The sequence below is a fragment of the Uranotaenia lowii genome, chromosome 3, assembly GCF_029784155.1.
Source record: "Uranotaenia lowii strain MFRU-FL chromosome 3, ASM2978415v1, whole genome shotgun sequence".
Lineage (NCBI taxonomy): Eukaryota > Metazoa > Arthropoda > Insecta > Diptera > Culicidae > Uranotaenia > Uranotaenia lowii.
In genome coordinates, this window is record NC_073693.1 from 94,663,804 (window position 1) to 94,676,861 (window position 13,058).

The 13,058-nt window shown below is 40.5% G+C and overlaps 3 protein-coding genes across 4 annotated transcripts in view; 2 read left to right on the forward strand and 1 right to left on the reverse strand.

Annotated features, from left to right (window-relative positions):
- Window positions 1-13,058, forward strand: part of LOC129751004 (uncharacterized) — a 951,184-nt gene that overhangs the window by 81,313 nt on the left and 856,813 nt on the right. The window lies entirely within an intron of this gene.
- LOC129752437 (uncharacterized) lies at window positions 1,500-2,918 on the reverse strand. The gene has a single exon (XM_055748217.1). It carries the CDS (start codon window positions 2,916-2,918, stop codon window positions 1,500-1,502), a length of 1,419 nt encoding a protein of 472 aa, XP_055604192.1.
- On the forward strand, window positions 4,331-6,565 carry LOC129752438 (uncharacterized). Its single transcript, XM_055748218.1, has one exon. It carries the CDS (start codon window positions 4,331-4,333, stop codon window positions 6,563-6,565), a length of 2,235 nt encoding a protein of 744 aa, XP_055604193.1.

A 13,058-nucleotide genomic window follows, 5' to 3' on the forward strand; every position in this document is an offset into this window, starting at 1 on the left:
AACTTTTCGTCGAGTACCACTAATTATAGTTAGGACACCCTATTCGATGACCTCAGCGGCCATTTTGTTCCACAATTTCTTCATCTCTGTTCCATCCCGAGTCATCCTACCATTCTTCTTCATCTTCTGATTGACAATTACCCAAAATTTTCCGATAGGGCGGAATTGAGGGTAGTTGGGTGGGTTGATGTTCTTTTCGACAAAATCCACCCGTTGGCCCGATACCACTGTAGTACCTCTTAGCTGTAGTGGCAGCTTGCCAAATCTGGCGAAAACTTTACTGGTCCTTTGTGAGATCTAATGTACGAAAAAAAACGTTTTTCAGGCACTCCTCATTGTACATTTCGGAGTCCATGGTCTTGTTTTTCACAAAAACCGGGGTCTTTCGTCCGCAACTGCAAATACCATGCCAGATCAAACATTTTCTTGCAAACTTATCGGCAAAAACGAATTCGAACTTGCCGGGGACATCACCCCGACCAGTGCAGTGCACCACTGCAGTCCAGAATTTATTTTCGTCTCGCGGCTTCCATCACGTGTAACATTTTTGGTACAAAACGAATTGTTATGAAATTTTCAGCACTAATAGAGAAAACATTTCCGAACAAAGTACTGTCAAAACAATCATAGACAATCTGATTGATTTCGTACATTCAACAATATATATAATACATTCAACTAGTGTTGTATGATTGATTTTGTACATTCAACTATAAATAGTTGTTCGTTGTTCGTTGCTTATGTTTTTTGTAGTCACGGGCTTGCAAGGCCCGCAGCTAACCCCACTATCTCGCAGGAGGACCGTCGTGATGTTGCTGTTTTGGGTCCCGAACACCACCAGGACGCTGTTGCACTCCGCACGCCGCCCCTGACATGGAGAACAGACGCGTACGAAGCCCCCTGACTCAGTCTGCATGCGACCAAAGCATCCACCGGGGTTGGGTACCCGATCTCCGCTAAGGTTACTCGCACCCCAGCTAGCACCACGGGGAGGTAGAGAATCGGAGTTGCAGACAAGAGGTGATATGACCACTACCCGAAGGTTGGGTGTATGGGGTCTCGAGTTGCACATTGTCTACCGTTCGCTAGCCAACTATAAATAGAATATATTCAACTATAATGTACGATTGATGTCATACATTCAACAATAACTATAGTACATTCGACTAAATAATATGATAGATTAGATTACAAATAGATTCAACTCTAATAACATTATTGATTTGTTTATAAATATGATAGATTCTACTATAATAATATGTTTGATTTAATTTTAAATATAATAGATTTACTCATTTTACTGGTTGTGCTAAACGTAAAAACTTATGCTACACAAATAACACACGACGTATTACAGGACACGACACTTAACGTTTTTACTAACGGAAAAAGGAATTAAATTTACCTTTTTTGTCGACCGGTTTCGGGCTCGATGTTGCCCATCTACAGGACGATGTCCGACTGACTAGATGAAGGAAAAACACTAATACATGTTCATACTATCCAATAGTATTCGTCGAAGGGTGGTCGGGTTGTTGAAAACTTGGTTTGAGCAGGTTGAAAAGCGGTGATATGATTGGAGCCTCATCCTCGTTCATAAGTGGCCTTTCCGATGTAGTGATATACATGGATTCCCATGCGTTTAAATGTGACGCTTTGCGTACACATTTTTTGAACTTAACCTTTCCCCAATCTATGTGATGATTAAGTTCTGACGCGTGGGCAGCTACACTTGATTCGTTGCTCCTGTTGTTATCTACTGCGTTTTTGTGCTCTTTGATTCTGGTTCTGAATTTCCGTCTGGTTTGCCCAATATAGACGGCCGGGCAGTTTTGACATGGAATCTCATAAATTCCAGATCTCTCTTCCGGTAGCACTTTGTCTTTTAGAGAAACCAGTCGATCTTTCAAAGTGTTTGAACTTTTGTAAGCCACTTTCAGACCATGTTTAGAGAGAATCTTACTGATACTATTTGTCAGTGGTGGGTGGTACGGCAGGCTGACTCTTTGGGATTCATCTCTTTCTGGTTTGAATGTGGTTGCGTTGCTACGGAGCTTTTTTCTTTCGTGTTTTCGGAGGATTTTGCTGACGAATTCTTGATCGTATCCGTTTAATTCACCAGCCTGCAAGATTTTTTGCTTTTCTAGTTCGAATTCATGGCTCTCCATCGGTATGTTGTACAGACGGTGGGCCATCGAATGAAAGGCAGCTTGCTTTTGCGCTCCAAAATGGTTTGAATCAACCGTAATATAGCGATCTGTTGACGTGGGTTTACGGTAAATTCCGAATTTCACCGTGTTATCTTCTTTTCTAGAAATTAACAGGTCGAGGAATGGAAGTTTCCCATCAACTTCTTTTTCGACGGTAAATTTAATCGAACTATGCTGGTTGTTCAAAACCTCAAGCGTTTGCGGGAGATACCGTTCCTTTACGGTGGCGAAGATATCATCAACATAACGCCACCAAACACGAGGGAAAAGTTTCTCCCGTTTTTCGAGATCTGTTTCGAAGTCACTCATGAAGAGTTCAGCCAGTAGGGGGGATAATTTACTTCCCATGCTGAGGCCGAAGGTTTGCTTGTAGAATTTACCCCGAAACAAGAAGTAATTCTGATTCATACAAACCTCGGCTATGGTGACGTACGCTGCTATTTGGTTTGGGGGTGCGCGGCGTCGCTCCAGGTGTCTGCGAAGGCTGCGTAAGGCGTCAGAAATGGGGACGCTGGGAAAAAGTGCGGAAACATCAAACGAGACTAAAATCTCTCCTCGACGCACTTTGAAATCCTTCAAATTTTCCACTAGGTCAACCGAGTTGAGGACACTTTTGCCGTGCTTAACTGGATATTTCCGCATTTCTTCTACCAACCACGCTGCCATTTTTTCGGTTGGTGTGCAGATGTTTGAAGAAATGGGCCTCATTGCGATTGGGTTCTTATGAATTTTTGGAAGGCAATACAATGAGGCTACTTTTGGGTTCGGGACGAGGAATTTTCTTTCGAGTTTTATTTCACCCATTAAGTCAGCCACTTTTTGCCTTGTGCTGTTTGCCAGAGATGTTAAAATCGCGAGTCTACATACTCGCACTTTGCCCTTCTTTGCAGAACGATTTTATTTCGTTAAACTCAATCTGCAATGATGCTATCTAAAGTTCAACTCGGAAAGCATCAGGAAGTAAGCTTCGGGTAAACTCGGCAGGAGTAAACAGCAATCGGGGGAGAAACATCAGCGAAGCAAACGAACAGTTCAGCGAATTAAAGAAAAAATCGTTTTCGTTCGGCAGCCGAACACATCAATCGGACAACGCATGGGGGCGTGGCTAAAAGTGATAGATACAAGGGAACGGGAAACGAGCGAGAGAAGGGTGCGAGGAATGTTAACTCGGTCCGTCGGGCAACGATCGCTCGTGAGCATTCGTTTACGGTAAGCTTCGTTCTGTTGTTTCATTGGTGTGATTTTATTCCTGCGAGGAGGGGAAAACATCAACTCGGAACTGTTCTCTTTGTTTTGTGTGCAATCACGTCATGATTGGAACGAAGATAAAATCGATCTGCACACAACAAGTTAAACTCGGAAAAAATCAGCCGAATGATTCTTTCCGAGGCGAGTTTAAACACCGCTGCTGTTTGCTTCCTCGATCATATTATTGAGAGGGTCTTTTGGCTTACCGTTTTTGTAACTGCATTCCACATACGGGCCCGTCGAAATCATGTCCCGAACCTTGTTGTCGTAGTCTAGCCTGTCCAAAATCACTACAGCATTACCCTTATCCGCTCGCGTGAAAATCACTTCGTGTTTTTTCAACTTGGCTATAACTTTTTCAGGGCCCGCTATTTTAGATTTCGAACGGGGCTTTGTCCGGGCGGTTTTCAAAATAACATTTCCAATATCGTGGCGCAAAGCAGATTTGGAAGGAAAATTCCGAAACTGTATAATGCTTTCGATGTTGTTGACAATATCAGCAACCGGAGGAATCTCGGGAGCCACGGCGAAATTCAAACCTTTATTTAACAGGGCGTTTTCATTCGCAGTCAAAGCAACCGAAGACAAATTGACTACAAAATTTTCAATGGGCTGAGGTGCCCTTTGATTTTTCTTCACCGGCTGAGCTTGTGCGAGCGACGCTAATTTTTTGCGATGCTTTTGTTTTGTGCTGATCACTCGCTTGCACAGATTGCCGTTTATTGCACTAAGCACTGTCTGCCAACACAACTTTTTCTTTGCCGCGCATTTCAGGACAATACACTCGGAAGCTGTGTGGTAATCTTCTTGTTTCAACAGCTTCAAATGAAGCGCGTACAACTGCTCTTCTATCATAGCACCAAGCATTAGCTATGATAGAAGAGCAGTTGTACGCGCTTCATTTGAAGCTGTTGAAACAAGAAGATTACCACACAGCTTCCGAGTGTATTGTCCTGAAATGCGCGGCAAAGAAAAAGTTGTGTTGGCAGACAGTGCTTAGTGCAATAAACGGCAATCTGTGCAAGCGAGTGATCAGCACAAAACAAAAGCATCGCAAAAAATTAGCGTCGCTCGCACAAGCTCAGCCGGTGAAGAAAAATCAAAGGGCACCTCAGCCCATTGAAAATTTTGTAGTCAATTTGTCTTCGGTTGCTTTGACTGCGAATGAAAACGCCCTGTTAAATAAAGGTTTGAATTTCGCCGTGGCTCCCGAGATTCCTCCGGTTGCTGATATTGTCAACAACATCGAAAGCATTATACAGTTTCGGAATTTTCCTTCCAAATCTGCTTTGCGCCACGATATTGGAAATGTTATTTTGAAAACCGCCCGGACAAAGCCCCGTTCGAAATCTGAAATAGCGGGCCCTGAAAAAGTTATAGCCAAGTTGAAAAAACACGAAGTGATTTTCACGCGAGCGGATAAGGGTAATGCTGTAGTGATTTTGGACAGGCTAGACTACGACAACAAGGTTCGGGACATGATTTCGACGGGCCCGTATGTGGAATGCAGTTACAAAAACGGTAAGCCAAAAGACCCTCTCAATAATATGATCGAGGAAGCAAACAGCACAAGGCAAAAAGTGGCTGACTTAATGGGTGAAATAAAACTCGAAAGAAAATTCCTCGTCCCGAACCCAAAAGTAGCCTCATTGTATTGCCTTCCAAAAATTCATAAGAACCCAATCGCAATGAGGCCCATTTCTTCAAACATCTGCACACCAACCGAAAAAATGGCTGCGTGGTTGGTAGAAGAAATGCGGAAATATCCAGTTAAGCACGGAAAAAGTGTCCTCAACTCGGTTGACCTAGTGGAAAATTTGAAGGATTTCAAAGTGCGTCGAGGAGAGATTTTAGTCTCGTTTGATGTTTCCGCACTTTTTCCCAGCGTCCCCATTTCTGACGCCTTACGCAGCCTTCGCAGACACCTGGAGCGACGCCGCGCACCCCCAAACCAAATAGCAGCGTACGTCACCATAGCCGAGGTTTGTATGAATCAGAATTACTTCTTGTTTCGGGGTAAATTCTACAAGCAAACCTTCGGCCTCAGCATGGGAAGTAAATTATCCCCCCTACTGGCTGAACTCTTCATGAGTGACTTCGAAACAGATCTCGAAAAACGGGAGAAACTTTTCCCTCGTGTTTGGTGGCGTTATGTTGATGATATCTTCGCCACCGTAAAGGAACGGTATCTCCCGCAAACGCTTGAGGTTTTGAACAACCAGCATAGTTCGATTAAATTTACCGTCGAAAAAGAAGTTGATGGGAAACTTCCATTCCTCGACCTGTTAATTTCTAGAAAAGAAGATAACACGGTGAAATTCGGAATTTACCGTAAACCCACGTCAACAGATCGCTATATTACGGTTGATTCAAACCATTTTGGAGCGCAAAAGCAAGCTGCCTTTCATTCGATGGCCCACCGTCTGTACAACATACCGATGGAGAGCCATGAATTCGAACTAGAAAAGCAAAAAATCTTGCAGGCTGGTGAATTAAACGGATACGATCAAGAATTCGTCAGCAAAATCCTCCGAAAACACGAAAGAAAAAAGCTCCGTAGCAACGCAACCACATTCAAACCAGAAAGAGATGAATCCCAAAGAGTCAGCCTGCCGTACCACCCACCACTGACAAATAGTATCAGTAAGATTCTCTCTAAACATGGTCTGAAAGTGGCTTACAAAAGTTCAAACACTTTGAAAGATCGACTGGTTTCTCTAAAAGACAAAGTGCTACCGGAAGAGAGATCTGGAATTTATGAGATTCCATGTCAAAACTGCCCGGCCGTCTATATTGGGCAAACCAGACGGAAATTCAGAACCAGAATCAAAGAGCACAAAAACGCAGTAGATAACAACAGGAGCAACGAATCAAGTGTAGCTGCCCACGCGTCAGAACTTAATCATCACATAGATTGGGGAAAGGTTAAGTTCAAAAAATGTGTACGCAAAGCGTCACATTTAAACGCATGGGAATCCATGTATATCACTACATCGGAAAGGCCACTTATGAACGAGGATGAGGCTCCAATCATATCACCGCTTTTCAACCTGCTCAAACCAAGTTTTCAACAACCCGACCACCCTTCGACGAATACTATTGGATAGTATGAACATGTATTAGTGTTTTTCCTTCATCTAGTCAGTCGGACATCGTCCTGTAGATGGGCAACATCGAGCCCGAAACCGGTCGACAAAAAAGGTAAATTTAATTCCTTTTTCCGTTAGTAAAAACGTTAAGTGTCGTGTCCTGTAATACGTCGTGTGTTATTTGTGTATAATAGATTTAACTATTATAATATGATTGATTCAATGAGGTCAACTATAAATATTATTAACTTAAATTCTGTTTGTATTGGAAGTTATTGTATCTTCAGATGTTTTTTTTCGGAATAATTTTATGGCTACGTTTAAATTTACTATTTCAGCATTTTGCATCTCGCTCGATTTAGCCGCCATGATGCCTAAAAAGGTGACCGGAAATCCCGATATCCACATCATGGTTCCTCTGCTGGTGACTTTTTGCACCTTGATGCATGGTTGCCCAGCAAATTGTGTGTCTTAACTAATCAGTCCCAGAAGACGTCCTCAGAAGTCCGTGCTTCTGCATCCGGCGAAGATTGACCTTAACGGGGGGAAATTTACTCAATATCATGACATCAATCTATCATACTCCGACTTACCAATATTAGTTTCATGTGAGATTCTGCCAAAATCACGTAAAGGAACGTTGATTTCGCGGGCAGCTATAGAGTACCTTTCCAAATTCCAAGAACTGTCGACCTACTACACGACCGCTGCCAGGAACTGGTAGATGAAAATGTTTCCCCATCGCTGGAGAGCGCTTGCGCTTTGCCACCGATGTCAGGAACTGCTGGCTGAGGTCTGAAAACAGCAACAACGATCGCTGCAAGAAACACGTACTGGTCTCAACACGGATGAACACTGTAGTATTCAAGTATGACACAATAAATCATAAAAATATAGTTTAATTTACTATATTTATAGTTCAATACCTAGAATCTATCATACATTTGTAGTTGAATCTAGCATATTTACGGTTGAATCAATTATACCGCTACAGTTGAATCTATCATATTTATAGTTGAATGTTAGAGGTCAACCAGGAATGTATGTTTAATCTATTATATTTATATATAGTTGAATAACTAAAATCAATTATACAATTGTAGTTGAATTACTTACAGTTGAATCAATTATACCACTAAAATTGAATTTATCGTTTTTAAAGTTAAATGTGAGACGTCATCCAGGAACGGAAGTTGAATCTATTATATTTATAGTTGAATGCCTAAAATCAATCATATAAATGTAGTTGAATCTATCATATTATCATTTGAATCAATTATATCATTACAGTTGATTCTATTATATTCATAGTTGATTGCGTAAAGTCAATCATCAGTTTATAGTTGAGTTTGTTATATTTATAGTTCGATGCGAATAAATCATCGATGATTGGTATAACCGAGAACTTGAAGTTTCGGCACTTTTCCCGCCGGCTGCTGGATGCACGAAAGCAGTCCCAACTCTTCCAAATGAACTTCCATTCGGAAGATCCTGTTGGCGAAATTATTCGCGTCAAAGAAGTACACTTTCCTGACCACATTCATCGTAAAAATACTTTTTCTCGACAGATAAACTAAACTTTTACGATCAACCGAAAACACGTGGAATGTTCACTCGCGACATTTGCAGGTTTGTTTCGAGGTACGGCGTGGGCTCCATCTTTCTCGGGTTCACCGAAGTTTGCCCGAATCCATAGATGCACCTGATTCTTCAAAATGTCCATATAGACTTCAGCATAAACATTTACTTCAGCTTTTGTGAAAACAGGAGGCATCTTCAATCCATTCGGAGCAACACGGCACAAAATACCATGACTTTGGTGGGATCATTAGTTGTAAACTTGAATTTCACATTTTCTGGAACATCCTTAATCTTCATCCGTCGCCAGTCTCTCGTGGGTTTGGTGTAAGTTTTCATAGCCGTTCATCTGCGATCGTCAAATTTGCAGACGCGTTTTCACTCTTGACCTAGGGGTGGTGGAATGTGATGCTGTATCTGCAATATATAAGGTTTCAGAAGGTCTCAACTGGTATCATATAATTATATCCCAAGTGCTCACATACCGTTTATGGAAAAGCCCGTGGATCATCTTTATGTTAAAATTTAATAAAAGAACGCTATTTTCCCACCTTTTAAGATCGATAATTACAATTAAAATTGAAGACTTCATTTCTTTCATATTTTCCGATAAAATTTAATTGAATGGTATCACTGCATATATTGATAATTCTATAAAAAAATTGAAACCTTAAACATACTAGGGTATGTTCATGCCATGCTATGGGAAAGCTCATTGTTCCATATAATCTGCTCTCTGACAGTGAGGGTGAAAATCCATAAAAAGTGGGTCAACAGAAGCAGCAGTAGCTGAAGTAGGTACTCGATATTTCAAAACCGCTGCTCCCCGTCGGATGTTGGAACAAAATTGTTTTTAATTTCCTGGGCCCGGTCCAGCAGAAGCTTTCGGCAGGCTTTGCCACTGAAATCCGATTTGATCGAATTGACCCAGAGCACAGGAACCAAAAGGAAAATAAAACTCGGTCCCCTCAAAAACCACCCAAAATTTGAGACGACCGTCAGACGGATAATTTGCTGCTGTGTGGAATTATCGAGTGGGGGAGCGAGCGAATCATTTGGGTTGTGAACTTTGACGATAATGGCACTTGCTTTAATGCTGAATTAAATTTGCAAATTGCTCGTTGGCAGGGCATAAACTATTTACCAGTTTTATCTCTGATGGGCCTCGGTTCAGCTGTCGTAGATTTTTGAGGAGGGGAAGGTCGTCCTATTTGGAAAAAGTTATGCCGCCAATTTGGGCCTCTTTTTAGTGTGCCCACAGCTTTAAAGTCTGCTTCATTTAATATTGGAACAAATTCTTTTGCTCATTGTGGCGCTCCTAGTGGACGGATTTGGAAACTTTTTTCACCCACGTGTCGGGAAATTCATTACCATTCACCATGTATTTATGTCATAACACCAAACGATAGCATTTTGTAAACAACCGCCATGGAAGCCGAACGGAGAGATCAAATTGTGCACAGTTTTCTTGAAAATCCATTGTTGTCGGCATCGAAACTAGCTAAACAGCTTAAAATGCCCAGAAATACCGTATGGCGTGTTATCAAGCAGTACAAGGAAACATTGACGATGGCTCGGAAGCCGCATTCGAAGCGTCGGAGTGGAACTGTCGACCAGAAACTGCGTGGGAAAGTCATCAAGGCCGTCAAGAGGAATCCCAATCTTTCAGACCGCGATTTGGCCAATAAGTTCCAGGCCGCTCACAGTACGGTGCGACGAATTCGTCTTCGGGAAGGAATAAGGTCATTCCGAGCCAGCAAACAGCCAAATCGGACGCTGAAGCAGAACAATGTGGCCAGAATCCGTGCTCGAAAGCTGTACGACCAAGTGCTGACCAAGTTCGACGGATGTAAAGTCTGCTTCATTTAATATTGGAACACAAACAATTGCGTGTAGTTCAGTCATTTATTAACGAATTCATAATTTGTTTTTCATACAAATGTAGCATTTTCTTTACTCTTTCATAAAAAAAAATTAAAAAAATTATTCATTGCTGTTTCGAAGAAATTCTCGTACTCATACTCGTAAGAAAACTGTGCACAATTTGATCTCTCCGTTCGGCTTCCATGGCGGTTGTTTACAAAATGCTATCGTTTGGTGTTATGGCATAAATACATGGTGAAAGGTAATGAATTTCCCGACACGTGGGTGAAAAAAGTTTCCAAATCCGTCTACTAGGAGCGCCACAATGAGCAAAAGAATTTGTTCCAATATTAAATGAAGCAGACTTTAGTTAAGGGATTCCAAATTTGGTATCTATTTGTTTAAGCCGGAAAGGATTACGATCATTGATAAACAAGGTTTTAATTTGGTCAATGGGAATTATTTTTATTTCGAATGCTCTATGGAGGGTAAAAGGATCTTGGAACTACTTGAAGGATGCCAGTAAAAAAACGTTCAAAATAGTCGACCTATTAAAATAAACGATAGTTAGGTTCGATTATCGATTTTCGACCAATTTTCATGGAAACCCAAAACTTTTCACCCAACTCTGTCGCACGGGTTATTTTCCAATCATAATGTCTGCCATCCAAAAGTTAGTTTTCTTGCCCGAAAAATGACTGCAGTACAAAGTTGAAAACAATTTCGAAAGACGTGCTTGTTCACGTCGCCTCAACCCAGCCCAGTAGCAAAACTGCAAAACTATTTAATTCATTTGTCCCGGGCTCGTAAGAAAGCCAACATTCAGAGAAATCATTCCCATGCAACTAGCAAAATGCCACTCCATTAGAGCCAAAGAACGTGTTCGTACCAAATTTGAACTGCTCAACCCTACAATTTCTGTCAGAAGATGGCTGAATATTTCATCGCATCACTCCTAGCAGCGCATTCAGTTGAGGTTGAGGGCGCTTCGAAGTTGTAACAGGACCTAGTAATTGATATTATTTTCCTACTATCAACCGTTCTATTCCATCTGGAATCTGGAGAAACGGAAAATGGTTCAAGGACGAATAATGCTCTTCTAGAGAAAACGGCGCTGGAAACGTCTTTTGGGATTTTTTTTTTCAATCTTCCAACAGTAAAATGTTAGCAAGGACCAAGGATAACGCCCAGTTCTTAAAAGTTGCAAGTTAGCAATTCTGTTCCCGTTCTTGTTTTTTTTTCTTGCTCTGCTCCCTTCTGTGGAGCGAATAAATTTAAGACACCACCCGGAGTTATGCCACCTACCATGCCAAGCAGCATCCCGAGAAGCCCGAAAACCAGCAGAACCCAATTATGGTTTCGTTCAAAGATTGCTTCTAGTTATGGGTGGTATCCAGATTTGGCCACTCACTATCGAAGCCCCAAGGTTGAAGGGGGTCTCGTGTTTTATGGGCGCTCGCTGATAGCATGGGTTGAACGAGGATGACGACTTGAATGGAACCACTTCAATAACTGGAGCATAGTTCGGACTATGATGGAATTTGAAAAAAAAAGCTCTCACAAAAAAAAAATAATGACGTAATCGAATCCAGAATCTCATGTTATTCTAGTTTCTATTAAATTTTAAGAATTTTTATTCAGAAATTAGCTGACCTGGTAAACTTCGTTTTACCCGTTACCTAATAAATTATTGGAAAATGTTTACAGTTCTTGAAGTTCTTCGTGCTCGTGAATCAGTTTTCATGAAAATCGTCTTCAAGTTGTTCGAGTTTTGTCCCGTTTCTAGTTGATTTTGTATAGGAGCCCCCCTTCCATAAAAAGTGAGATTCTTGAAACTATTATACAAACCATCTTTGGCCCGAAAAACCCTCGGATACCAAATTTCACTTAATTCCGACCGATCATTCATACGTGATGATGTCACAAAGAAAACGCCTCCATTTTTATATATAAGATATGGAAAAGCTACAATTTTGTATGGGGACCCCTCTTCCATAGAAAGTGAGATTCTTGAAATTATTATAAAAACCATCTCTGACCCGATAAACCCTCGGATACCATTTTTCACTTAATTCCGACCGAGCATTCATACGTGATGGTGTTACAAAGAAATCGCCTTCATTTATATATTCAGAAATGTTCTGATTTGAATCATATAGGTATCACAGTTAGAATTTAAAATCAAAACATAAATCATAAGGTTTAAAATAAGGGTGGCCAAATCATGGCCCTCGACTGACTTTTAGTAGCCCGCAAAGCTTTACCCGAAATTACCACATTTTCAGAATTTTATAGGTATGTTTCGTTCATTTAAAAAAAACATCCACAAACTAAATTCGAATAAAAATATAAGAAAACTGCTTGCTATAACGCAATGTTATTTAAAAAAAATATTCAAATTAAAATTCTTAAAATTGTATGGTATTAATTTTAACCATTAAAGGTACTTTCCATTTACAATGCCAAGTTTACAGAGCCAAGTTAACAACATAATCAATGTTATATTTTCACAGAAACTTAAACTAGTCAACTTAAATTCCGTTTCAGCATTCTGATAAACTTTTATTATCCAGCAACATTTTCAACTTTCCAAATTATTTTTAAATAAAGAAACTCTAGAGATTATGGAGGATTAATGAAATGATATGTGATAATATGAAATGAAATAAAATAAATAAATTTAATAAACAAAAACGATTGAAAGTGTAAATATGTTACTGTTTAATTCGTAATTGAGTTTCAAATTTAAGCGTATATATTCGGTCGACTTTCAGGACGTCCAGCAAGCAAGGAAAAATCAGTTAATTAACGGCCATTCTTGAAAACTGTTGGTTTTCAACTTGCGATTGTGGTTTGTGCTTTAGAAAAAGTTTGTAGTAGAGAAAATGGATTCAACAGGCGGATTCTACAGAGATGTTTCGAACTCAATATTTCTAACTTAATTTCAATAGACAGAAATTGAGCCATGAAAATCTTTAAAAATCTATTTTTTCTCCTGATTTCAACTAAAACCTGTTTAGTTCTGTAAATTTCCTCAGGAGGACTACTTAATTGAGAACATATTTTTCCA

Coding starts and splice junctions, on each gene's coding strand:
- LOC129752437 (XM_055748217.1), bottom strand. CDS start 2,918: ATGAGGCCCATTTCTTCAAACATCTGCACACCAACCGAAAAAATGGCA.
- LOC129752438 (XM_055748218.1), top strand. CDS start 4,331: ATGATAGAAGAGCAGTTGTACGCGCTTCATTTGAAGCTGTTGAAACAA.